Source organism: Chrysemys picta, chromosome 19, assembly GCF_011386835.1.
Source record: "Chrysemys picta bellii isolate R12L10 chromosome 19, ASM1138683v2, whole genome shotgun sequence".
NCBI lineage: Eukaryota > Metazoa > Chordata > Testudines > Emydidae > Chrysemys > Chrysemys picta.
Window position 1 is genome coordinate 8,011,527 of NC_088809.1, and position 27,835 is coordinate 8,039,361.

The following is a 27,835-nucleotide window of genomic DNA, read 5'->3' on the forward strand; positions in this document are numbered from 1 at the left end:
CTGCTGGTAGCGCAATAAGACTAATGAAATGCAGACGTTCATAAATTGCTATCTGAGAGACAGAAAACAGCATAGGAATCAATGGTAAATTTTCAATATGGCAAAAAGTTAATAGCAGGCTTGTCCATCCTTCTGTACTAAGACTGGGGTTGATTAATAAATATATTCACTATCCTATTTACCCTTTCATGTAACACAAGAACAAAGGGATATTCAATGAAATCAAAATGTAACAAATATAAAAAGGATAAAAGGAAATCTCTTTCTTATGCAGTACGTAACCCGTGGAAGATATGAAACTAAGAGTTTGATGGAATTCAAAAATGGATTAGATCTGGATAATGAAAACATCCACAAGTTACAGACGGTAGGAATACAAATCCTCACGCTTTGAGGCATAAGGCAAACTCTAATTAAGAGTGGCTAGGAAGAAGCTTCTGGTACAGGCACATTAATCCATAATGTGTCCTCTACAAGGGTTCTTGCACCTTTCTCCAATATTTATGGTAGTGAACATGGTCAAATACAGGATATTGATCTATTTGGACCATTGGTCTGCCCAGGTATGGCAATTCATATATTACTGGGGGACTAATAATCAAGAGCTCAAGCCATTTATAAAGTTTTATTAGCCAAAATGTTGCTACCTACATGTTGACAATCAGCGTGTCTGTAAGGTTGCCCAAGGACCAGGCTGCTTTGGCACGGACGTTTGGAGACTTGTCCTGGAGGGAATTCAGGATAGCATTTGCTGTGTCGGCAACAAACATCACATCCTAGAAAATTAAAAGTTTTGTTGTTTTTTTAAAATGCATGGAAGTTCTTTTTTCATTGTCTTTATCGTCACAGTGAAATCTGCAAACACCAGCTCCATTAAAGCAACCGTCTGTGCTAAGTAACAGCTTTAAAGTATCTCTAATGTTCCCAGTACAGCTTTGTTTCATCTCTAGTTAACAATCTAACTCTAAAGTGTCCAAATTTGTCCTCTCTTGGGTGACTGCTTCTACATGATTTCACTGCATATTTTAATTTCATTGTTACTTTGATTTAAGCATAATTACCTGGACTGACAATCTCATACTCATCAAATGCTATTGTCGAATAAGTAATTGCTTCTCCCAACTCCCTGTTGAGCTGTCTCTCTAATCTTCACTTTTGTGGCATATTTCGTTTCCATTTCCTTGCCTATGATTAAAGCTTTTCTTTCAAAATATTTTAGACTAAAATTTCAACTTCAGCTACGGTTCAAGTTTGTCAAAATAGTCACCCATGTAAGACTTCACAACCATGTTGCAAAAACAATGGAATCCTCTCTTGCAACCAGATGGGTTAACATGGCTCCAAAGGGCAGTTTGGTCCACCTGCACAGTTGCAAATCCACCGGCCATACACACACACTTCCCCCAGGCCCCGCTGCATGCTGTGCTGAAGGGAGCTTTACAGTACACGGAGACAGACTCAGCTGCACCTCTTAGAGAGACAGCACAGAACACGCAGTCCTGACAGGGGCAATCATCGCTCTTAACTAACTTTGCACGCTTCCTATTCTGGGCTGCTCCACAGCCCCTGCCACAACAGACAGTACTAGGCCTGTCTAAGTTACGGCAACCTGTCCCCAGCTGCTCATGGGCCACAACGCTGCCTGGAAACTCTGCAGCATTACGTGCTGTGACCCTATTCCTGACATGCCCCTCCTGCTCCAGCCCCACCCTCCACATGCCCCCAAGCGAGGGCTTGTACAGGAGTTTTCAGCCCTACAGCTGCCTTCTGCAGCTCCTGCACCGAGGCAATCCTCTCCCAGCCAGAACCAGGGCTTTTAGAGCTTCCTCATACCTAGCTGGCCCATTCACCTGACAAAGGGGCTGGGGAGGGTGATGACCTTGCACTGCACCTACAGACACTCCACCTCCTGCCACATTTCACACAGCAAAACTGCACGGGTTCCATTGCCTATAGTGCCCATAGAACAGAGCGGGCAGGGTTGGAAGAAGCACCAGCAAATTGCCAGAATATTTCCAGCTAATATCTCAGCACGTTGTATTACCATTGGCCTAAGAGGGAGGCCTGCTGCCCACAAAGAAACCTCGTGCTCTACAACCTGCTGCTCAACAAATGCATTGTTAAGAGTTCCGAGTCAGATAATAACGGCCCACTGCTAACCTGCCTAAGACATGAGAAGAGGACGTAGACTCCAAGGGCTCGTGCAGCAGCAGCTTTCACCAGGGGATTCTCACTGTGATTCAGCCCCAGCAGTAGTGTGATGCACAGTATCTGTCGGTCATCCTGCAATTAGCAATGGGAACAGAGACGCATTCCTTAAAAGAGAACAGTGGTGACAATATTGTACTGCAGAGCCCCCTCTTTGGGGGGGGAAAGAAAAAGCTAAGAACTGACGTGTGTTTTAAAAAACGAACACCAGGAGTCTACAGAAGCAATGAGAACGTCCCATCTTCCTGTACAGCAAAGAAGTGGAAGAGCTGGCTGGCATTTGGATGCTACACAGGAGAACGCCCCACTTTTAACAAATTACCCCAACGCTGGTAAACGGGGCATTGTTGATTTCCCCAAGCTGTATCTTTGTGATACAATGGCAACCAGCTAGGGCATGTGTGCTGGGGAAAAAGGAGCAACAAAAAGGATTGGGGCAGACAATAGGTTCACTACCCACCTGGCTAGAACAGGAACGATTGTAACTGTAGGGGAGCCAACATGCCATGAGAGAGAGTTACTCTTCAGTGTGAAAGCATTAAAGAGGGATCATAAAGCACGTTAAAGTTCACATTGTACGGTTTGTGAGTATACAAGCCTGCAGCCAAGTCAACTGTGCTGCATCAGAGCCATAGGTCAAAGTGGGCAATGACTGACACCGAAGTCTGAAAGGGAAGTGGGATCAAAGTACAGAGAGATGAAGTACACACTGTGCTTGGAGAAGCCGGACCAACAGAATTCCAGGGATATTGCTGCATTAGCAGTTCCTCTGTAAATGAGACCTGGCCGGGTTCTCTGAGGCAAGCAGGGCACAGTGACATGAATGGAGCTGCACAATACAGTGGCTATATGCTGCCAAGGCTTTAAAGTACAGAAGCATATTTCATTGTGTAAAAGGAGAGTTAATGCCATCAGATTCAGTTGCAATTGAGAGAGCAAACATTACAGTTTCAGCTACATTTTGCTCGCCAGCCAAATGAAGAAAAAAACCCAAGTGTGTGAACATCAGTCCACTGCCTTCAGTTCAGCTGTCTGCATGCTTCGCTGAACTTTATCAGCAAAATAGCAATATCTTCCACATCTCACCCACAGAACGAGATTCTAAAGGCCTTTGTTTGCCATGCAACACAACCAAGCTATTCAACCAGGCCATTAATATTCAAGGCCTCGAAGCAGTCTACTGCTTGCTTGAGTAGCTATCTCCTAAAATGCCTCTACAATCAAACTTTTTGAATATTCCCAAGCATGCCTTTTCCAATCTTAATCGGTGATGGTTTACACAGGGTTTTTTAATATGAAAAAATATGAAGATTGGATGTAAAAAAAAAGCAGTGACTCCATCCTTCATATGAATTTAACACAGGTTCAATATTAATATAGTTAAGAGGGATAAAAGCTGAAGACTCTAGTACTTAAAAAGATATCGTATTTTACCCGCAGACTGCCGAAAGCTTCCGGTAAGATAGAAGAAAGAGCATCACAGGCACTTGTCTGAAGGGTAGGATGCTGAGCATTCTGAAGGGCACCAGGTAAAGGGCCATTTAACATCATAGTCCAAAAGGTTACAACCTGTAGTGGAGAAATTATGTTTACCAACTGAAACCATTAGACAATTGATGCTGATGTCAGATGAGCCTGACAATACTGCCAACGTCTCTGATCTCTGAAATGGGTGGTCTTTTCTAAGATCATCTTTAAAACATATCTAGTATCACATCAGTGGGTATAAATGAGCATGAAATTGACTATTACAACTATTAGAAATCTTAAAATAGTTAGTTGTACAAATAATGTTTTGGCTTCATCTGCTTGTTTCGTTTCTGTTTTATTTATTAGCATCCCCTAAAATTATTTTTAAAATAGCCTTCAGTTCACAGAAAGAATATTTAACAGACCTACATTAGTGCCAGAATCCCAATTTCTCAGCTTCAGTGAGCTTGACAAAAACAGCCCCAAGCAATGGATTTCTCGGTGATCGCACGCACTAGGGTATCAGCCACCTACTCAGTTCTTGTAGCAGGCAGACTATTGACGTAGGCTCTTGGAGCACTTGACTATGAAATGTGACTGAGGCTGTAGTGCACATCTATCTAGGGTTTTATAGAGCACCCCTATCATATGTGGTATCTGAGCTCCTCAATATTCTTCCTGAACCCAAAGTTACTGCAGAAAGCAGGAGCAAAGGGAAAGTGTACAGTCAATACTTGTGTCTCATAAAAAGCACTTGTCCACAAATCTAAACAATGCTAGTTGGTCTAATTTTAGGCCTAACCAAACTTGACAGAACCCCTTTATGTATAAAATTTCTGTCTCAAGTAGTCAGACAAGAGATGCCCATCATAACTCACTGTCGCTTTCTTAAATTAGCTTGATATTTACCAGGAGGTTTATTTGGCTTTGACAAAGGTTGCCGTATCTGTATTAGGATAGAACGCACGCACGCATGTGCGCACACACACACACACACACACACACACACACACACAGAGTGTTAAAATGATAAGTATCAACAACGGCAGTTCTCATCAGTTCATTTTAATAGCAGGAAACAGCCTATCACAATAAAATCTTACAATCCATGCTTATTTGTAGATCTTTACACTATCATAGTTTGCTGACCTCAGTGTATACCATACCAGCATCTAAAGATACTTTGTACTCCCCCTCCACTTTACATCAGATTGCTATATCCACATTCAGGTTCAATCACTTTGCTGCAGATTTCACGACATGAGGTTTAATTAGGTGGAATCCCACCTCTAAAGTCCATATACTTACCAAGTTGACAGGTACTTTCTCACTGACAGCAATGGTTGAATCTGGTTTATGCTGTTGTACTATGCCTGTGCCCAGCTCCTCCAGAAGCTGCCAAGAAAAAGAAAATGAACTGGCTCCTTATCAAAGCAAACTCAAGTATTATTTGACTATGGAAATACTTAGCACAAACCTCAGTCGTTTACACAATGAATGAAGTCTGTAATTGAACGTTATTTTATATTACACTCTATGACTGCTAGCTCAGAGTTCGTGGAAAATCCCTTCCTAAATAACGTCTCCAAGTAGGGCAACATAGCAAACTTCTGGGCCAAGATGGATGGAAATGTCTTATGGTATCCAGAACAAAATGAAAACTCCCAAATCAACTGTAATAAATAAGGGTCCAATTCTGGAATGCTTCCACAGCATTCAATGGAATTATGTGTGTGAAAAGAATGCAAGATTGGGGCCAAAACGTGTATTTCTTGATGTACTAGAGTACAGTAATGCACAAGTAGCTATCGTATGGAGAAGGGATAGGTCTTGTTTGTAGTGTACTGCATGAAATAGACACAGACGCACATTCAGAGCTCTTTCCATACAATTGTCTTGAATTCTAATAAAGGTATTTTCACATCAAGCTGAACTACAAATACTTTTAGAGCATATGTACAGAGAAACACTATCTGCATTTCTCCAAGCTCTTACTTTCGCACCGTGGAGCTGAATGGACGGATCTGTTTCTTCCATGCATTTGCAAGCCACCTCTCCAAGCTCTAACAAATAGCTCTGAGCCACAGAGAAATAGCCTTTCACAAGAAGTGCCAAGACCTGCAGAGTAGGAAAAAAAAATACTGAATGGAATTTACCAAAATGAAAAGAGAGACAACGTTTTAGTCAATGCAGTAACCACACACTAAACTCTAACATGAGAGCCAGAAAGTACAACACAAACTAGCGAACATAAAAGATATTTGGGCCCTGTAGATTCTATTGTCTTGTTTAACAGAACATGTTGAAAGCACTATCAAGCAAGAACTCGCAGTAAATTCATTTCTCAAGTTTAAGTGAGCTCTCCGTAGCTAACTACTACCTAAGCACAAGAGAATCTGCAAAAGTGACAAGCCTTGAATCTCCTGTAGTTTGGCTGTCCTGGTTCATGAAGCCAGCTGTGACAAGCATCCATTACTCTGGCAAGGGAATGAGGCTGCTTAATTTCCTTGGGATGGAAGTGACAAAATTATACTTTTCTACGCTGTTGCATAAAGAACAACAGAGGTGAGTTTATGAGTCTCAATCTTCCTATACGGTGCTTCACTCAGGCAAAAGTCATCTATTGTTAGTATTTCACTTATAGAAGATCTTTCTGGTCAAGATTTAACTTAGATGCAACACTGGAAAGAGAGGCTTACATAGAGAATACTTCCAATTCTTACCAGATGCATACACGCCCTATCAGCAAACAAGGTTACCAAATCATAAGGGCAGAAGAACCAGCTGATACTGGCGAGATTTGATATTTATTCTTAGTTTCATACATTTAGTTGGCTCTTCTAGCAGTTGTCCATTCCTACCTGTAAAGATTCCAGTCGAACAGGAGATGGTTCATAGACAGTACCAGCTGTGAAGCTAGTATCGCTATCAGAATAGGAATCATCTCTGGGCAGAACAACAGTGGAGATACAAAGACGTATGAGCCAACAAGGCTCTGAAGATGAACTCTCCCAATTGTCCGTGGGTTCCCCTTGTGAAGGTGGGGCTCTTCGCCACCACTCAGAGGAACTGACGCGATGAGGGGTTGCGGTGCCGCTGTTACTTAGTCCGGAAGAACTGGGCTGTTGCAGAAGTAACTGTACTTCTGGTGAAGGAGCTTGAGCGGATACGACAGCGCCTAACAATGTGAGGCTAGAAACCCGAACATTAACATCTGTTAAAGAGAATATGGGAAAATAAAATAAAAGGTAAACACCACTAAACAGTGGGGTTATTTACATAGTTACCAATCATGGGAAATTTTTCTAAATAAATAAATAACCAAACAAATAAATAAAATAAAAAAATACTAGCAATTAAGAATTCGTGCTGAGTTAAGAATCAACATATACAGTGAGAAAAGAATCCAGCCCAGTGCAATGCAAACCTTTATGACGAATGTATGGCTTTATCTGGTTCCAAACTCTTGTCAATAGACCAGGTTTTAAACGGCTGTACGGTGCATTCGATACCAAATTTGCAAGGCACTAAAACACACAAGAGATAACTGGATGAGAGGTGACAGAGGCCAAACTGAAAATGTGGCTCTCTCATTTTGTACTGTGAGTTAGGTCATTTAGGCAGCTACATTGATTACATTTGCAAATAACTGAAGAGAGTTGGTCAGTATTTGAAAATTTGTCCCAAAAGCTTTGCTTCTAGAACAATTACTGTGATCAAACATGACCAACCATAAAAATCGAGCTAGGGAAGGAATATTTTAGATTAAAAAGTCAAATCAAAATTGCCATTAAAAACACAAAAACCTTTACAACTATTTTTCGATAGTGAGTTCTACAGCACTATTTTGTACATGTGCTCAGCACAGAAGCCATAAGAGAAATATGGAAACAAGAAAACTGTGTTCAAGAGAAATAATGGGACTTTCCAGACAGACTCAATTTGCCAAGCCATGTCAGAAAGAGAAAAAACTGCTGTTGTGACCCAGGCAGCTCTCAGGAATTTTGCATAATCACCCTGTCTCAGTCATGTCTGGAAAGCATGAGGTCTGCTTTGAAGGTCATTAGAAAATTGCTTTGAGGCTGAATCGAAGACACTTACAAAATGTAAGCACGTTCAAAGTAAGCGTAAGTACCTTGATGATTTGTGTAAGGGTTTGTGAGGAGGATTCTGCCACCAGGGCTAGTAGCAGACAGCGATGCAACTCTCTGATGCTGGAAGCAATCGTTACAGAGAAAGGAGTGAAAGCTCTTTTATGGTCATGTGCGTCTTCAGCAACAGAAAGAAACTGCTTAGAACCTTCCAAGGTGGCGGAGAGAACTTGAAGAGCGCAGGCCCGAGTCTGAAACGATACAATATTCGTTTCAATCAAAGAAACTGTGGGTAAATGTCAAAAACTTTCCTTATCCTGCTTCTTCACAGTCTGTGTGTGCCTGTTACACAGCACCTTTCTACTCGCTGGGGAAAAAAAAGTTACTGCAGGATATGCTAACATGGAACCCAGCTCTGCATGATAGCATTTTGCAACACACTTAAGACAGAACGTCTTTGCATACATGTTAGTATGCAGAGTACGTACTCTGTTAACTGCACAAATGTTATGACTGCAGGTCAATAGCAGATATTCACAGGCCTGGCTTTGCAACTCACTTATTATCTGGTGTCCATTTCTTTTCATTATTGGAGTATTGGGATTCAACACCTCGTCCCTCAGGTTTCCTTGGATTCTCCTAGCAAAAGCTTATAAATGTTCTGCCCTGTACCATTCAGCGTCACCACAGAGACCTCCACATCTGGAATTCAGGGCATCCTAAAATGCACGATTCTGGACCTTGCAGATCTTTACTATGCATCAACTAGCTGTTTGTAAATGATAAGGGAAAGTGCCCATCCAGCTCAAAACACCTGTCCTTTTTGGGGGTTGGTTTAATCAGCACTTTCCAGCTTTTTTCACCACTCACCTTAATGGCCACCTCCTCTAGAAACAAACTGAGATTTCTCAAATTCATTCATATTCTGTTTCAGTTGCCTTCCCTGGTACAGCAGTCCATACATTTAGCTTGTGTGTGTGTGAAGCGCCACCATTTCTCAATTTGAAGGGACCATCCCCCTTTTTGAACCTCTTAGGGCTTGTCTACATAGAGAAAATACCCACAATAGCTGGTGAGCACTAGTTACTCCACACTAATTCTCCATGCGGACACACTGAGTGCGCAGTAAGAGTGCCTTTGTGCACATTAGCTTAATAGGCTTTGGAAGTGTGCTACACTAAACCTCCAGAGGGCACCCTTAGTGTGCAAGAAGAGTGTCCATATGCGGAATTAGTGCAGAGTAGCTACTGTGCTTTAAATTCACACCGTAGCTTGCTGCACACGAACTTTCCTGTGTAGACAAATCCTTAACGTATAAAAGAAAACTTTTCACACTCTCTTCTAATTTGACCAACTCCTTTCATACATTTTGGAAACTCTTTGGTCACCTCAAAATTTTCTCCAAGAAAAATAAGTTTAACTCCAATAACCCATAATTTTAGGGTCTACATACATAACAGATCCTTTGTTATCCTAATAATGCAGCCTCTCTTAGTCCTGTGATACAGTGAGACAGGCCACAAAGACCCCAGCAAGACTGCTCTATTATACTAAAGATCAAGGAAGGCAAATCTGAAGACTAGTTCTTGAAAAACAAGGCTTTCAGGACAGCAAATTCCCTTACCTTTGGAGAGGGATCCTTCAATGCAATAGTCATCAAGGACACAGACTGTGGGCTGCCTATTCCAGGTGTATCAGGAACAAATGCTGACCAGTAGCCATAAAGAACTTTTTTTTCTATTGATTTGATAGTGGAAAGGAAACAGGCTAAAGCCCCTTGACGAACTTTGGCTTGATAAGATCTTTAATGAAACAAAAAGATGAATTAATAGCAGCTCTGAAAAAATAATTGATTTGACCTCATTTATTCAGGTTCCTGACTAGCTATAAGAACTTCAAGTAGAATAGCTAAGGCCAAAAGGTAAAAAAAGAAAAGAAAGTATCAGTTTACTTCCAAACTACTACTAATGACCACCTTTCAACTTTCTTAGTTAATAAATTATATAAATCACATTACATGATTTCACTAAGCGTTTCATTTAAGAATCCAGTACTGGGATTGTGTGAGTGGGAGGGTGAGTAAAACGCTGCACATGTGCAAAACTGGTGCCAGATCTACAAAAAGGACAAAAAGCATCATTTAACATGCCACACAAGCACGATTGTTATGAATCACAGTATTATTTGCTTCCATGCTTTACACTGACATGAACAACAATAACCTCATTTTGCTTTGTATTCCACCTTCGGCATCAGAATACTCCGACTCACTGCTGCTGATCCTTTTCCAGCTGGGATGGCATGATGATAAGTGATCCTTTCCAGCAGGCATGTAAGCAGCATCTAATGCACGATTCCAGGGATTCAGACAAGGACTATTTTGTGCATTGCCTGAATGTAACTGAAATATATCCATTCCATGGATTGCTCCATCTCCTACATCACTTTCTAATTCTTCTTTCACTTCTTCCCCCAATTGTCCTTTCTTTTGTTTCCCCTTGGACTTTTTCCTTCGGGTCTGTGTCAAGAGGAAAAAATAACACAAAAGGCTGAGACAAAAGTAAGAATTTTGCAACCAGAAAAGATTTTATTATTCTGAAAATCTCTTTGAATGACAACAAAGTCACTTCTGAGAAAAAGAGAGACTATAAATTACCAAAAAGTAGCATAAATGAATAAACTCCAGCGCGGTCAGTACTTAAGTTCACCAACATGGAGATGCATGTTTTATAAGCACCTAGATGGCTTATTGTAGGGAGACAGATTGTCTTTAGCCAGCCAAAGAAAAAGTTTTGGTCACAGGTATTTAGTTACTATTATGAAATAGTGTTACATAAATGAATTATACATACACTGACAATCAGATCTTAATCAATTTCAGCTTGCATACTCCATTTATTAAGAGGACAAAATAAACTTATTAACAATATCTTAATGTCCCATAGGTACATGTTACAAGACTGGTTTGCTTGGACATTTTGGATGCAAACCTCTATATATATATATAAATGCTAACCTCCAACTGTAACTACAAGAGTTTCCACAATTCTCCTTTATTCTTCTTTAGAAAAAAGTATTTTTACATTGAGACATTTAACAGTAGGATATCTTTTCAGGTGTTTTATGTACGTGTTCCTGTAGCTCTTTTGGATTTATAGGAGATACTCATTAACCTTAAAAAAAGATTACAAGACAACAAACTGACCCTACAGCTTTATTTTGTCTAATGTCTTTCATGTAATCTGTAACCCAAAACACTTTACAGGGTTAAATAATAAACAGCAAAGGGAGAGAGAAACGGAGATACATAAACAAGGGAGACAACTCATTTTTAGATGAGCCTGATTTCCCTAGGAAAAAGTAAAAGTGATTGTGTGTTAGAAGAGAAGTAATGTAATTTGTGATGGAAAATGCCACAACTAGTCTGCCACCATCAGTCCCACATCTGTAGGCCACAAGTTCTTGACTACAAATGAATAACTGATGCACACAGCTAGAGTCAATCAAATCAATCTCTGCAGAACCCTCTGTTTTAGTCATCTGACTTTACGAGCAATTTGTTAATCAGTGCAGAAATTTATAATCAATGCCATTAAGGCAAGCAATGTGAAATACACCACACGCTGAGAACGTGAAGGAACTTTCAGCCATTAACACCAGAACAGGAAATATCCAGTCAAAACAAATAAACACACACAAAAATCAACATGTGGTATAATTTAAGTTTACCCCTGTTTGCTTAATGGTGCTCAATTCCGACTGCTCCTGTTTGACAGGTGATCGTCCATCATACTGAGGAAGTGGAGCTGGGTACAAGACTGCAGGCATTTCCACGTTCAGTCCAGGAAGCCCATAGAACATGCATTTCTAAAACAGTAACAAGAAATCCAGTTGGATGTGCAAAGAATTGTCGTATATTCAGGTGCTCACCAATTGTTTTCAGTTTACCTTACGAGTTTCTTCTCTGGGTCTTGTCTCCCTAAGCTCACACCCAAGCTGCCAATGGCAGGTAAGTCAGCATGAGGAGACTCAAATAGCACAATAAAATGCCTGTATAGTAATTCTGATTCTCTAATCAGATATTTTGGCAACCAAATTCAACTATTTCTAAAAGGATTTTAGCAAGGGTCCAGCACTGAAGCTAATGGGAGACTTGCCTCTTAACCATCAAGGCGTTGCCACCCCTTTCTTTGTGAGAGGAAGTACAAGTGAGAGAACTGAAGGCTTTATCATATTCTAGAGAGAACTTTTCCCCTTTTTCCATGTCTTTCATTCCATTTTTCAATCAACTCTCCACCTGATTCTTTTTTCTGTCTTCTCTACCTTTTCCCACTTAAAGTGAAACAGGAGCACACACTATACAGTCTGTCTCTCTAAAAGTGGATTTAAACCAAGAAACTATTCACCTTTAATACAGCAAGAAGGGACCCAAGCTGATCAGTCTGCATTAGCTTCATCTTCCCACCATTTAAGAGTGACTGGATACCTTTCAGAGCATTCTGTAACAGCTGAAAATAACTTTGAATTAGGCAACACACACAAATACAGCATCTTTCAACTTATGAACTTCATACCTTATATTCTGCAAAACAACATGACTGCTTAGCACCACTGAGATACCGGCAACTATTTTCATATTACTCAAGTAAAATGAGGTTAGAGATATTAGCGAAGTCTCAGCTGGTAATATTCCAAATCACAAGATGTGTACAGCCTCTGCCAAACAGGAAGCCTTTGATTATAACAGACTTACTTATTTCAAATCAAATTTTAAAAGTTGTCTAGCTGTTCCACTGCAAAACACAGTTTTACGTAGTATAACTTTATAATTAGTGTATTTCAGCAGATTAGACTCATACATACCATACAAAAAGTGATGTCATCTACATCAGAAGTTTTTGAAGACTGTAACACACCTAGGAAAGTTTGAAAGCACAGGCTTCTGTAAGACTCATCTAAGTATGGCTGTCCAGGCACACTAAAATGAAAGCGGATGCAGCTGGTCAAGATGTGGCTTTCAATATAAAGCTATACAAACTGTCCTTACAGATAACGTTACAAAAGCTCAGATCTCTCCCTCCCCAGGATAGCAGAGACATGGAGTGGGACTGCACTTTGGCATCTACAAAGGATGAAACTCTAGCACCGTAAATACTGTCTGGAAACACTGGTTAGTAAAATCTCAGTACACGTAAATTTACTCTAACTTCTGGCTTCTCCTGCCTAATTAAAGTGGATTCCTAAGTTTGATTTTCCAGGCTGCGAGTAGGTGCAGAATGACACCAACAGGAGCGTTGTCACTATTCTGCTGGGAATGTCCTCAGACACGGGTGCCCAGGTGAATTAATGAAGCTGCATGCATATATCTTGGGATACAATTTAGCCCTTAATATGACCCTGAAAGGCTTTTACATTTTCCTTTGTTTTTGTGAAAACATAGACTGCCTTAATGCAGTGACGTGTTTACCTTTTTTTTATTTAAATAGCCTCCCATCTTCCTTTACTAATGAATATAAAGGAGGCAATCACTACACCACTTCAATCTGTGCTACCTGCATATCAGCTTATCATAACATGACCATTAGTGCAGTGGCTCTAGACTCATTAAACAACTTTCTTTGTGCTGGATCCCTAAGCAGCTGGTGCCCATATGTTTAATTACTTCAAGTCACCGGTGTGCACGTTTGATAATGTTCACCAAACGACTCAAATACCGCAAGTGATTTTCCTGACAGTAGAATCCAATTAGAAAATCACATTCAAAACCACCAGACGCTGCACTTTGCTCATATCTAAGTGACCTCATCCAGGACCTCGGAAGACTCTTCTTTTTTAAGGGTCCCATTCCGTGGGACATCAAACCTTCCTTCATAATTGCAAAGCTCTTTAGAGCAGGTCTAAACTCCTGCTGGCTTAGACTGATAAATTATTCAGTCTAAGTTTGTCATAGACAAACAAGAAAAAACGTCCCTCTGTATTTGAATAGTTTAGTGGAGGTTTTCGGATGTAATGAGATCTTGCTCTGGCATCAACTTATTAATTCTTGGAATCTTATAACAAATCATTCATAGACCAACCATTCCAGTGCAACAGATAATCCCAATGCAAGATGTAATCAATTGTTTCATAAACATTAACAACCACATTAACCGACTGACTACTGCTGCACAGACCAGGTAGCAGAACATACCTGCCTTTCCCCCCTCTTAAATTAAATGTCCTTAATAATAATTTATTTTTGGAAATCTGAGAATTCCTGGTTTTCCCCGAATTAGTATGACAACGGCTAGGAGCACTGCAGTTTTAACTTTCACACACAAGTCATGTTTATAACTTCCAGGATGTAACACAGAACAAAGCTGTTGGGAAAAAAAAAAACTACTTCTTTTGGCTTTAATCAAAAGGCAAAGTCCCATTAATCAACGTGGCCCTGAAACCATCGCATTGCTCTCGCCTTTACTGTGCTTAGCAGGTGGACTGAACAGGCTGGCTGTCAGCATTTCCAGACACCCATCTTTTAAAGCACCCACACAAATCACTTTAAAAGACTTGATTTAATACCTGAGACATAGATTTGCCATGCTGTGTACTGCTGCCCTCCTGAGTTCCACGTCAGGTTGAGCAAGATCACTGAACTGTACCAACAGTCCGCTCTTCCCCAGCAAATCCGGGAGATACTAAAATAAACCATTAACAGTCACTATGGGCCAACAAGATACACAGTCAGGTCTGGTGAATGCAAATCAATTGGCAAATTCCCTTTTTACTTCAGAACAACAGATCTATAGTCAATATGATATAAATCAAGCTACTCCTTAAATCTTATAGTTAGATATAAATATACCAACTACAGAATAGGTTTGACTGATATTCAGACAGAACTAAGATTTCTATATCCTCTGCAACTGAACATCATTTCTAATCAAAGTTGTCATTCATTATTATGGAGGCATTGGTCATGACGCTATAGTTCAGACTACATTCCATTTTGTACTTAAACAGAGCTGCAACCTCCTTGTTTTGTATGAAAAATATGGCACACCCTTCCCAAATTTACAGCACTTGCTCTTTGGGTTTAGAATGAATTTTCTGAGCATTTAAAAGTAAATCCATTAACTAGTTTATAAAGTAAAATTAATTTAAAAATGCGTTAAGAAATTTACTGTCTGCGTTTGTCTTTTCTCTGTCCCAAAAGTTCTTAACAATGGAACAACATAGACACTTCACATTTTGCAGATAATTAAAGTTAATTAATACCTTGTACACAGACTATATCTGAAGATACTAGGTTGTCATTAAGCTAAGTTATTAACAATTGTATCTAAATGCTATTGTTATACAGCCTACAGACAGGTTCAAGTCAACAGCTCAGGAACTCTTAAGAGGTATCATTGTGACATCACAGGTAACTCAGCCCATGAATACCTTTCTTCTACAGCTAATTTGCAAGCAAAAATTATATTGGTTGTAATGAGTCAGTGGTGTCAGGAGTTCACAGTGGTAGGCCACTTAGCGCAGCTGTCACTGCTCTTTAAAGAGCCGATAGCTTCATGCTAACTTCGGCATCAGTGCTTGAAAGGCTCTCATGGCACTGCTATTTCGGCTCCATTGTACAATGAGGGTTTGATCCTGCTGCTGCCTGAATCTCAGGTTCCCGTTGAGCGCAAGGAGCCCCGAGGGAGCGTGCTGACAGGGCCGGCTCCAGGCACCAGCGCGGCAAGCAGGTGCTTGGGGCAGCCAACGGAAAGGGGCGGCACATCCGGCTCTTGGGCGGCGGGTCCCCCAGTCCTTCTCGGAGTGAAGGACCTGCCACCGAATTGCCACCGAAGAATGAAGCGTTGGCGGTAGAGCTGCTGCTGATCGTGCGATTGCGCCTTTTTTTTTTCTCCCCCCCCCCTGCCGCTTGGGGTGGCAAAAACGCTGGAGCCGGCCCTGTGTGCTGAACACCCTGGAGAGTGGTGCATAATCCAAAGCCCACTCCTGCACAGGAATCTGCCTTTATAGCAGGAAATGGGCTCTCACAGGGAGGCAGTGCACATGCTGCAGAAGGGCAATTCTGTCTAGGGTCAACTCTCCATCTGGCTGAGATGGGGACACCAGGGGCCGGCCTGCCTTCACACAACCATCTAAACCAATAAGTCAATTGCAAATTAAGGTCCACATTCACCAGTGTGCTGTAGCTGCTTTGTGCTGATCTGGCGACGCTAAGCAGCTGTACAAGCAGATAATGATTAACTGGCTCGTGTGCTCTGGCTGCTTTGGGGTTACTTTGCCCTATAATAATGCTAAAAGTGGAAAAAATATGAAAAAAATCTGAAGCGTATATTAAAACAATTTAATCTAATCTGGAACAACAAACAGTAAAACATAATGCTATGGTTATTGTACAGCCTCACAACAGGGCAAAGTTAAAGTTGTTTGGTGCCTTCACTGTGAATTTCTTGCCTTAATATGTTTGGATTTCTCTTCAGTGTAACCTTAACTTTGAATTTCATGGATTTGTAACATGGATTTGTAACATCCCTGTAATGTGCTTTACCCTTCAATTACTGACACTATGTTAGGAGTTAATGTTGAGAGGATGTGTGTCTGGGAATATGACATTTTTCTTTTCTTTTGGAGGAAAGGAAGTGTAGGGAATCTGAGGCTTTGGAGTTCACTTTCTCTTAGCAATAAATTCAGCACAGCTTTCAACCTACCTTCTGACAGTTAGGTCCATTGTTGTAAACAAGAGCTGCTAAGGCTTGCAGAATTTCAGTGTGTGTCCAAGAGCTGCACTGTTTGAGAGCAGAGATGGAATAGGACAGAAGAAAATCCAAATTCTGTTCATCAACCACTACCTGTCATCATATAAAAATACAGAATTTAAAAAGAACTTCCAAAAGGCATCCTTATTATATTGCACATTGTTCAAGTCAGGGTAACATTCCTCTAGCTGGGTAGTGACTCAAATGATTTGGCTGTTAGAAATTCATGCTGCTACAGAAACAGCCTACATTTAGGAAACGGCCACGGGATTCTTGTTTTCCCCAAGACTGAAGGCATGATACACAAGCTTTTCCGTCTCCTGTGAGAGGGTCAGCACATGTAGTTCTTACATCAGCAACCCTTTAGCCAGACATAGCCAAGTTAGGACTGTAGATCAGAAGAATGGCAGGATGAATAGGAAGGTGAAAATCCAAGCACATTCATATTAGGTCCTCTCTATTGGTTCTGCCTCATGGAGGCGAGAGCCCTTTTGGCCCACATCCATGTGCTTGGAAGGGTAGGGACAGAACCATCAAATTTTCCATACCTGGAATCTGTTAAGTAAATGATGAATGAGCTGACAAACTTTGTTGACAAGATGTTCCTGATTGAGAGGAACCAGTTGACAGGCTTGAACAAGTAGAGCACAAACATCCTGGAGAAAAAAAAAAAAAGAGGCAGAAGCTTTAATGATTATTTATCACTGAGACAATACAAAATTGTGGCTCCAGAGTAGAGACCATCCCACCAGCTAAGGTCTCAATTGTGCAAATGGATTTGCATGGGCAGAACACCTGGATCCATGGTCTAGATAACTTAGTCCTGTCATGAGTGCAGGGGACTGGACTAGATGACCTCTCAAGGTCCCTTCCAGTCCTGTGATTCTGTGTGGAGCACAACTGAAGTCAATAGAGCACCTAGTGAGTAGACTGTCCCACTGACTGTCCATATGACATAGGCATCCAACTGCCTCTAAACATGCAAAATACCACTTAAGAAACCAGCACTGAGAGAAATAATATTTAAAGACCAAGGCATAACATATAATAAAGGCCAAAGAAAAAAGAGGAGGTAGGAAACCAAGGAACAGAGGAAAGGAAAAAGGAGCAATGTCTAAAATATTAGGGTGAAAGGAAAAGATTATCCTAAGCACTTCCCAAAATGAAAAGAAAAGCTGGGCGACTGCTGTGAAAAACAAATAGGAAGACTAATGGGTAATTAAAGACTGTTACTGAATGTCAGAGTAGCATGCTATATACAACGGACCCGCAATAAATTATCTTCATTTTTGCATAGTTAATTTATTCCCCCGACAAAACAATTACTAAGATGTTGTGCAGTAATTGAGAATCTAAATGCTGCAGAGACAGGAAATTGTCAAAGAAAGTGCTAACAACCACCTTAATGATGTCCATCATCTTCTCCTACCCATGGCATATAAACCAGAGATGTCTGCTACCACTGACCTTACCCCACTGCAGGCGACTATTACAGCACAACTCGGCCATGGCTTCCAGACTCCCTGCTGCGAGAGCTGGAAGCATGGCACTCCTAAAAGCCGTGACTCTCAGAGTATGTATATGTGGCAGCTGGAGGATGCTACCCAGGGTGGATAGACAGACTTGAGCTAGCATGCTAAAAACAGCAGCATGGTCATGATGGCTTTGGTTAGTTGCCCGAGTATAAGCCCACCTGACCCCCTAGGTACTCATTTGAGTGGCTAGTCCGAGCTGCCACCTATGCTACCATGGCCACACCACTATTTTTTGAGCACTAGCCTGCAAGAGCTAGTGCATGTATGTCTACATGCACTTGGAAGTGCCCTCCCAGCTGCTGTGTAGACAGCACTGCAGGGTCTAGGCTTCTGACACTACAATAAGGAGCCTGAGAGGCTAAACTCAAGCTGGGGCTCTCAGGACTTCCAGAATTCCTGCTACTGAGCTGGGCTCCCCAGGATTCCCAACTCTCAGGGCAGCTGGCTTCCCAGGCTATGGGATTCAGGCAGCCCAGGGAGCCAACTTGCCCAGGAGGTTGGAGGCTCTGGGGTCCCCAGTCCTGGGAGAGTGGGCATGGCCAACCTGTCCCAGAACTTGCTAAAGGGGCGGGGACTGTGAAACTGACATGAATAATGTCAATTTCACAGAGGGACTGATGGGGAATCCAGGAAACCTACTTCCTTTCAGAAATAATGTATTTTGGAACTTCTAGTTCTTGGGAAATTTTGAAAAAAAATTGGGCTTGGTCTGAAACCAAACTTCAAAATGATAAAATTTCCCATAAACTGGAAATTCGAATTTTTGGCCAGCTCTGGTGTGTTGTGACCTATCGATAAGCTAGTAGGTCTATCAGCCATATAAAGAGGGTAGATGAGGGGAAGCAGGCAGAGTTAACATGGTTATAACACCAGGAAGTGGACAAAGGGCACCTGACCCATATGTGAATTGCAGCAGAGGGGCAGAGCTAATGTTAACGTTACAATTCCCTGACTGTTGTTTCGGTAAGCACGTGGGGCTGCAACAGCAAGGAAACTGGTTCAACAGTGGATCGCCAAAATGATCTGGTTTACACTTGAAAGTTGTACCAATATAACTATGCTGGTTAGGGGATGATTTTTTTTTAACCTAAACAGTTATACTCGTTAGTAAAAGCTCTAGATATACCCATGCTAGTATAAAGGTGACTTATGCCAGTATAGTTATTCCCTTTCCCATATGGGAATAGCTATACTGACATAAAGCACAACTATCCTGACAGACGTGCATCCAGACTAGGGGCTGTACCACTACCTACACCGTGATAGTAGGAAAGAAGTACAAGTTTCTAGCATAGACATGGCCATTCTGAACGTTTCCATCCTACAGGTGGGCTGAGAACAGGCCTGTACTGAACCATTACGCTCAACTGGGGCAGCAACACTCATCCCCCTCCATGTTATGGTTTAAATCATGATCAGTCTCTGGGGGGCAGGTGGCATTTCCCCAGGGAAAGCAAACCGGGGGGGGGGGGGGGGCAGCAAGGGAGCACCCTCAGTGATAGCCTGGCAGAGTATTAGGAGATAGGACTAGTCCCACCCCACCCAGCTTCCTTTACTCCATACCCTCACTCCCGACAACCCTTCCGAGCTGCTGCAGCCCCTCCCTGCCCCCGCCCCAGCTTCCATCCCACACTCACCTGGGTCCCATCCTGCCCCCTCTCCCCCCCCCCGAGCTTCCTCCCTTCCCACCCCACCCCGGTCCCCATTTCCCCCGGCCGGTCCCTCGAGCCCGCCTGGAGCGGCTTGGCCCCGCCCCGTATCGGGCTCATTCCTCAGCCCGGTACCCGCGGGCTCACCCCCCCCGTGTCAGGCTCGGGCCCCCGTTACCTGCGGGCTCGGCGCCCCCGTGGGCCCCGGCGCCCCCGGGCCGCAGTTCTCGGAGATGAGCTGGTCGAACAGCAGGTGCAGCTCGGTGCGGCGGCCGCTCTCGCCCTCCCGATCCGGGCCGGGCAGGGGCCGCAGCGCGCCGAGCCGGGCCAGGTAGCGCCGGATGGAGCCGCTGGGCTCGGGCTCAGGGCCCGCTGCCTCCTCCCCAGGTCCCGCCACTGCCACAGCCGCCGCCATCTTCCCCGGCCGGGCCGGCGTCAGTGCTATGGCAACCGGGTAGTACTTCCGGGTCAGGGTCCCTGGGCGCCCCTCCTCCCCCCGCCATCTGTTCCTTTGCACCCAGGGGGCCCATCACCATTGCACCTAAGGGCGCAGCTCCTCTGGCCCCCAGCTCCCTAGGGCCCAGTCCCCATCACCCCCCCCAGCTCCATTGCACCCAGGGGCCCAGTCCCCATCCCCCCCCCCAGCTCCCTTGGGCCCCACTCCCCATCTCACACACACACACCCCAGCTCCCTAGGGCCCAGTCCCCATCACCCCCCCCCCAGCTCCATTGCACCCAGGGGCCCAGTCCCCATCCCCCCCCAGCTCCCTTGGGCCCCACTCCCCATCTCTCACACACCCCCCAGCGCCCTTGGGCCCCAGTCCCCATCACCCCCCCCAGCTCCATTGCACCCAGGGGCCCAGTCCCCATACCCCCCAGCTCCCTTGGGCCCCAGTCGTTCCCCCCCAGCTCCCTTGGGCCCCAGAGCCCCAGTCCCCATCACACACACACACCCCCAGCGTCCTTGGGCCCCAGTCCCCATCACCCCCCCAGCTCCATTGCACCCCCAGCCCCAATGCCCCTGAGGGTCTCCATGTTCCCCAGCCCCAATCACACGCCCCAGCTCAATTGCACCCCATGGGTAGGGTGACCATCTTTCCCTGTACGGCTGGCCTGAGCTCTTCCCCCACACCCTGGGACTGTCCCGAGCTGCTCTCCCAAGCTCCCTTCCCTGCGCAGGGGCAGGCAGGGCTTGGGCGAGCAGCGACGCACATACTAGATAGGGTGACCATATTTCCCAAAGACTGGGACTGGCATTGCTGCTCGCCCAAGCCCTGCCGGAGCCCTGCCTCCCCCCCATGCCCAAGGCTGGTATTGCTGCTCACACACACACCCGTTCCTCTGCACCCCACTTTTTTGACAAAAGTGGGCATTTGTCCCGTTTGCTCTTGCCAAGTGATCAAAAGAGTCAGGATGGCTGAGACAGGGTTAAAAAAAGGGATTGTGCCGGCCAAAATGGGACATATGGTCACCCTACCCATGAGCCGCAGCCCCTATCACTCCCCCCACTGGACACATGGCCAATGGAGGTCAACCCCAGCTCTACACATGTACCTGTCACTTAGGGTGCCTGCAATTTGGTGGGCCCATCATTTGTGATTATTAAGATTTGGGGCATCCATAATTTTGTTCAACAGAATCCCCTTCTCTGGACACACAGCAGGGGATTGGTCCCTAACTCAGTTGTTCTTCTCAACCTTTTCTGTACTGTGGCCCCATGTTAATGCAGAAAAAAGTCTCTGGCTTGGCTGAGAACATACTGCCCAACTAATACAGTAGATAGATCTCTATTTGATTGGAAATCCAATGACTGAAACAACGAATAAAATCCCAGATGACTTTATTAAAGTCATCCATGTACAAACATAGGACCTGATCTTGCAAGGAGCTCCTCACACATATAAATACACAACTTCTTCCCTTACACAGCTCACAGTTTTATGCTCAGAAGAGTTTATATTCCTCATTGAAACATCCAGTCCAAAAATATTTGTTCTTATTTTATTAGTTTGTTTATTATATAGGAAGGAAAACTCAAATGCACAAAAACAAAATGGGGAGTAACTGTCTATGCAGTAATACTGCAGAAAAGGACCTGGGGTTTGTAGTGGATCATAAATTGAACATGAGCCAACAATGTGGTGCAGCTGCAAAAAAGGTTAATATCATTGAGAGTGTATTGCATACAACACTCCTATAAGACGTGGGAGGTAATTGTCCCACTCTACTTGGGACTAGTAAGGCCCCTGCTGGAGTACTGTGTCCAGTTCTGGGTACCACACTTTAGGAAAGATATGGACAAATTGGAGAGAGTCCAGAGGAGAGCAACAAAAATGATAAAAGGTTTAGAAATCTGACCTATGAGGAAAGGTTAAAAAATCTGGGCATGTGTAGTTTTGAGAAGAGAAAACTTAGGGAGGACCTGATAACAGTCTTTAAATATGTTAATGGCTGTTATAAAGAGGGCAGTGGAGGGATATTATAAAGGGGGCAGTGGTCAATTGGTCTTCATGTCCATTGAAAGTAGGACAAGAAGAAATTGGCTTAATCTGCAGCAAGGGAGATTTAGGTTAGATATTAGGAAAAACTTTCTAACTATAAGGATAGTTACGTACTGGAATAGGCTTCTCAGGGAGGTTGTGGAATCCCAATCATTGGAGGTTTCTACCCAGAGTAAGAAGGCCCCAAAGAGCTTACAATATGAATAGACAAGACAGATGAAGGGTGGGAGAAAGGAAATAGACGGAGACTTTAAAAACTGCCTTAAAACAAATCTAAAACGATGATGTCCTCCTCCATAGGCAGTGCAGCCTAGTGGCTAGAGCATTGGACTGGGACTTAGGAGCCCTGGATTCTATTCCCAGCTCTGCCACTGGCCTGCTGGTGACCTTGGCCAAATCACTTCACCTCTCTGTGTCTCTGTTTCCTCATTTGTAAAATGGGGATATTGCTCCTGACTTCCTTTGTAAAATGCTTTGAGATCTACTGATGAAAGTTCTGTATGAAAGTTAGGTATTGTTATTATAGGACAGATCTGCAGTAGAGCACAGGATACTAAAAGGAACCTATATGCTTCAGGGGTGAGGACAGGAGCACCTGTAGTTTGCAACTACTCTGGCACTTGTGGACATCTTTCTGGGAGCGCAGATACCGCACTCACATACACATTTGTTATCAATAATCGATGCACACAGCCATATTTGCTAGTGCTCATGTCACCCTTGATATCTGAGCTGCTTCCTGGTCGTATTCCCCAGCAATATTCTGCAGCTGGTCAGAACTGTTTTCATCCTTTGTTTGCAGGGAGAAAGGCCCAGAGCTTCAAGGGTATTTAGGCCCTTAACTCCTATTGATTTAAATGGGAGTTAGGCACCTAAATACCTTTGAGGATCTGGGCCAAAGTGTCCAAAGAATTTGAATTTTGTAAAGGAAAAAAACAGACCCCAAATTCTAAGTTTTCAGGTTTTGTTTTTTCCCCTTGTTGGGTGTTTCATTGTTTCCCTTTTCCATTTTGTCAATAAAACAAAGGGGGGAAATGTAAAAGGGGAGAGGAAAAAAAACCCTGAGAAAGTGAAGAATTTTCAATTTTTGGTGAAAACGAAATATTTGGGGTTTTTCAGTATTTGGGGGGGTGGGCTGGAAAACTTCCAAAAAATAAAGAAAAGCCATTTCTCATTGAAAAACTGTTTTAAACCAGGTCTAGCTGGCTACTCACTATGGTTAAGTACGGCAGTTGCTCTCACTGAAATCGACGTCAATTTGAACACTGACTTCCTTGGAAGCAAAGGTCAGCAAGAATTCTTTCCCAAGCTACGGCAACATATGCCTCTTTCTTAAAAGGTATCTTAACATTTCCATCTGCCTTCAAGAAAGGAAAGCAGAAACATGCTACAGTACTGCTATTCCAGTTTGGAAGAGGAGAAAGTGCCCTATAGCGTTAAATACTCTCTCTTCATGCTGTGTGACTGGTCACTTAAGTCAGATGGCAGTGTTTGTTTCCTGATTACAGTATTTCAAAACACACAAAGAGCTTTCAGGATGGTCATGTGAATGCTTCATTTGAATGCTCTGGGTTAATACATATTTGCACAGGAAATCACAACATCTTCCCTTTCCTCAAAAAGCCCTATGAACAAAATTTTGCTCACACAAATTATTTAACACTTACATTATCATAGTATGCAGAGTCCCCAGTCATGACCAGAGCTCCACAGGCTTTGTCTAAATACATCCAAAGGGACAGATTTTTCATAGAAAACAAACAATAGTAGACAATGATGCTGTATATTTGCTATTCTAGCAAATTTGCAGTTATACAGATAAGTGTTTGCAAACACTTTTACGCAGCATTTGCCCAGCTCTCATACAAATGTCTGTATAGCACTTACATCTAATTTAGTGAAACACCTTGGAGGGAATAGCATGCCACACTGTTTCTTTATTTAGAAAAAAAATTAATGTGTTTAGCCTCGCTGAGAGTGATTTTTAGGGCCAACAGATGTTTAGTGGATTAGATGATGAGATTATAGTCTAACATTCACAATGGTTTTCTCAATTGAGTGTTTGATGTTGTAATTTTCCAGGATATTAAAAAGCATATGACATGTTGTGAGGACAAAGGGCCTTTTATTTAATATGTTTGTTTCTGGTTATAATTGCTAGTTGGATTAGAAATATCCCTAATGAAATCGTTTTCAGGCCAACACTGGCTCCAAATCAGGGAAGCTGTGTTGTGCCTTTTCTAATGGATATTACAGTGGCTCTGGTTGGGGCTCTGTGTTTGTAGTTTCTATGCATTTTTGTAATGTCAGTGTGTTGGTTTATTTACCTATCCCATTTCTAGGGCAACTATCATGAGCCATATGATAAAACCAGACCATCAAACACTGGTTAAAAGAACAAACTCTAGCCAACTGTACACCCAGAGAGATTGGGTGGGAGCCTAACGGCCCACAAGGTAATCTGCTCACCTCAGCAAAAAATCAATTCCCAACAGATGAGAGAGAGAGAGAGAGGGGAAAAAAACAAACACGAAAAGGAGAAGGACCTCAAAGTAAATGATACAGAACAAAAGGGTGTTCCTCAAAGTCAGCTAGCAAAGGACTCCATTTCCTTTGACAGGTTTAGAAGCACAGTACCTGTGTCATTTTGTACAGGCATAAGTAGGCTTGGAAGAATTAGATTTTTCTCATTAAATGTTAGTAAACATCTATTTCCCCATCTACCCACAAACTGCAGAAACAATAATCCTGTTGATAACTGAAATATACAGCTAGACAGAGTAAGAAAAATGCTGCTTGAGAACTTATAAGAGTCAAAATCCAGTGATGTAGACTTTTGAACTAGGCTTATAACAAATGGACTAGTGAACGAATGGTAAAAACGGGTCTGGATTTAAGGACATTTACTTTCTATACTTTGGCATGTGATGTTTGTTGATCATTCACGTTAATGGTTTATACAGTTTTAACTTTTTGAAACTCAGGGTCTACTCTCATTAAATATTTATCTGTCCCACCCCTAATTTCCCACAACTGTGAAAATTTAAATCAATACAAATCTAAAAGACATCAATATCTGTCAAAATGATAAAAAAATTTAAATCAAATTCTGCCAAGCCGAGGCGTAAGTGACATCTTGATGTCCTCGACGGAATTCTAATTTATTTCAGTGTTAAACAGCACTATTTCACAGGTGTTTGCCTTGTTTCATAGCTCTGGTTTTACAGATGAAAATAAAACAGACCAGGTTTGGAACTGAATGGGGTGTTGTGGTAGGTGTGAATCATGCGGAAGCCCTGGAGATGAGAGTAGGAAACAATGGATAGGGCATGGGATGCTATTCATGTACCTCTCAAAATCCAACTCATGTGGTTTATATATGACACATAATTTATAAAATACTACTTTGAGGGATTGAGTCTAAGCTAACAGATATGAAGGAAACATGGGACAACACTCTCTTCTCTACCCAGGCCCAAATCTGAGAACAGAGCAATGGAATGACCCAGCATCAGCCCACTGAAAGTTTGCCCAACTAAACACCTAAATAAAGGACAGATTGGACAGTCTATCTCTTGTCTGTGGGAGGAGGCATTGTGACTCTAGGTATATGGCATCTAGTTAGTGCACAACAGGGTGCTTCATAAATGTAATGATAGATAGACCATTCATTATAAGTCCTCTCTGTCCTTAACAGAGCACGGAGCCCTGAGTTACTTCTCAAAATCACCCCTTTCCTGACATTTGGATTTATTAGGGCTTATCTCTGCATGGAGTTATTCCTGATGTTCCTGGTTAACTCCATGTGTGGACATTCTTATTCTGGGATAAGGATTTGCCTACACTTGACTACTAATTCTGATTAGGGTAGGGTATGAATTTAAAATGCAATAGCTATTCATGAATAATTCCATGTGCAAACAAGCCCTAAGAGTGCTTTCTTTCTGTTTATCTTAATCCACTTTCATAGTTAATCAGGAATAACTCCATAGGTTATTCCGGAATGAGGTAGAATTTCATGTGCAATAGCTATTCTGGAGTAACTCCCTATTTGGACTCTTATTCCAGAACAAGAGTGTCCACACAGGGAGTTATTCCAGAATAGCTATTCTGGTCAGTTTTCTCCTATAGATAAGCCATTGGAAAACTCAGAAACAATAACACAACACAAACCTTCCCACCCAAGCTCACCTGTCCCTGCAGCTTCACGGACTGGACTTCATCTGCCTTAGTTTCCTCTAGCCCAAAGAACCACTCCCTCCCTCTTTATATCCTGGTTAAATCCAAATGGACATGACTCAGCAATAATGTACCATGAATCTTAATGCAAGATTTACCACCTAAAGCCTAGGGAGATACTACAGAAGAGCCCTACGTTCCTATATAGGGTCTTATACGCAGCTACCTTGTTACAGCTAATGTAATATACATATAGGATATTATCACTCCCAAACTGTATAGATCTCAAAGTGCTTTATCAATTAACCAGTTGCTCTATAAATTACATAAGGATCACTTCATACACCACCAAAAGGCTGTCACATCTAGGATGAAACCCAGACGCTGTTTAACAGTGCACAATTATATTACGCAGCGGTTTAGGAAAGTGTGTGAAGATGAGTTCTTTATCCATTGGAAAGTGGAGAGAGAATTTAGGGTAGAAGAATAAGTATTTGAACTGGAATGTAGCTATGATGTTAGGGCTAACACCCTTATTATCACAAAAAGTACCAGTAAAAAAGAACAGGAGTATTTGTGGCACCTTAGAGACTAACAAATTTATTAGAGCATAAGCTTTTGTGGACTACAGCCCACTTCTTCGAATGATCAGGATTCTGGTTTTACTTCTCAACTGAAACATGGGTGCTTTCCTGTGGGATTCTGAAGCCAATGATGATGAGAAGAAAGGACACGATGAACTATTTGCAGGGCTTTTGCATTGTTTGCAAAGTGGTAAAGTGTTGTGGCTGATAGGTAGATTAGGTTCAAGCATCTGCAGAAAAATCTACAGTAGGTGGCACTAACTGACTATGTTTCCCATCTGTATTGTCACAAAGCCCCAGGTGAGTAAGCAAAGAATCTTCCCTGTGATTTCAGTCAGAAAGACAAAGTGGAGAGGTGCCTGGTTTTGCCTTTCTCTGCTTAACAAGATGACACAACTCTAAGATCAACTGTTTAGAAAAGGATCATGTAGCTATTGATCATAGATAGGAATTTTTTATGTCCTTTTTATATTTAATTGTAGCAAAAGGAGAATTGACAAACTGGGTACCAAAAGGTTATACATATTATGTCAGGAAATAAGGCCACAGTCCATGGCTGTTGGCTTCCATCACTCACAGGGCTTCATATGTTATCCACCTGTTACCCTTATTTTATAACTGACTTGAATATACTCAAAAAAGGTGACAGATACACAGCACCGGAGAGTTAAGGAACTTGGAATCGGGATACAGAATCTTTCGTCTCTAGGACATTGGTCTAGATTTGGCCTAGACAGAGGTTAACAAAGTAATTCCTTTTCTGGTGGCTGTTTGGTGGGTTACATTGAGGGAATTGGTGGTCTCATTCCATTCCTTAGAGAATAAGAAATTTCAGCAGGAAGCCAAGGAATTGAAGTGGGGGCGGGGCGGT

At 42.6% G+C, this 27,835-nt stretch overlaps 1 protein-coding gene and 1 long non-coding RNA gene across 2 annotated transcripts in view; one reads left to right on the plus strand and one right to left on the minus strand.

Moving 5' to 3' along the window:
* Positions 1 to 1,211, plus strand: part of LOC135976647 (uncharacterized) — a 24,481-nt gene extending 23,270 nt beyond the window's left edge. Inside the window, exon 2 of the long non-coding RNA XR_010593965.1 lies at positions 275 to 1,211. This is a non-coding gene — a long non-coding RNA (uncharacterized LOC135976647). The remainder of the gene's footprint in view (positions 1 to 274) is intronic.
* HEATR6 (HEAT repeat containing 6) overlaps positions 1 to 20,158 on the minus strand; it is a 23,141-nt gene extending 2,983 nt beyond the window's left edge. Inside the window, exons 1-17 of the mRNA XM_005298935.4 lie at positions 19,879 to 20,158; positions 17,065 to 17,172; positions 16,469 to 16,609; positions 14,331 to 14,446; positions 12,633 to 12,747; positions 12,176 to 12,277; positions 11,499 to 11,636; positions 9,992 to 10,287; positions 9,394 to 9,571; positions 7,814 to 8,020; positions 7,106 to 7,205; positions 6,540 to 6,892; positions 5,674 to 5,796; positions 4,987 to 5,073; positions 3,643 to 3,777; positions 2,161 to 2,283; positions 652 to 776 (exon numbers count right to left, since the gene is read on the minus strand). Coding sequence (XP_005298992.2) covers positions 652 to 776; positions 2,161 to 2,283; positions 3,643 to 3,777; positions 4,987 to 5,073; positions 5,674 to 5,796; positions 6,540 to 6,892; positions 7,106 to 7,205; positions 7,814 to 8,020; positions 9,394 to 9,571; positions 9,992 to 10,287; positions 11,499 to 11,636; positions 12,176 to 12,277; positions 12,633 to 12,747; positions 14,331 to 14,446; positions 16,469 to 16,609; positions 17,065 to 17,172; positions 19,879 to 20,115 — 2,684 coding nt within the window. The 5' untranslated portion in view covers positions 20,116 to 20,158. The remainder of the gene's footprint in view (positions 1 to 651; positions 777 to 2,160; positions 2,284 to 3,642; positions 3,778 to 4,986; positions 5,074 to 5,673; positions 5,797 to 6,539; positions 6,893 to 7,105; positions 7,206 to 7,813; positions 8,021 to 9,393; positions 9,572 to 9,991; positions 10,288 to 11,498; positions 11,637 to 12,175; positions 12,278 to 12,632; positions 12,748 to 14,330; positions 14,447 to 16,468; positions 16,610 to 17,064; positions 17,173 to 19,878) is intronic.
* Positions 20,159 to 27,835: the final 7,677 nt, after the last annotated feature.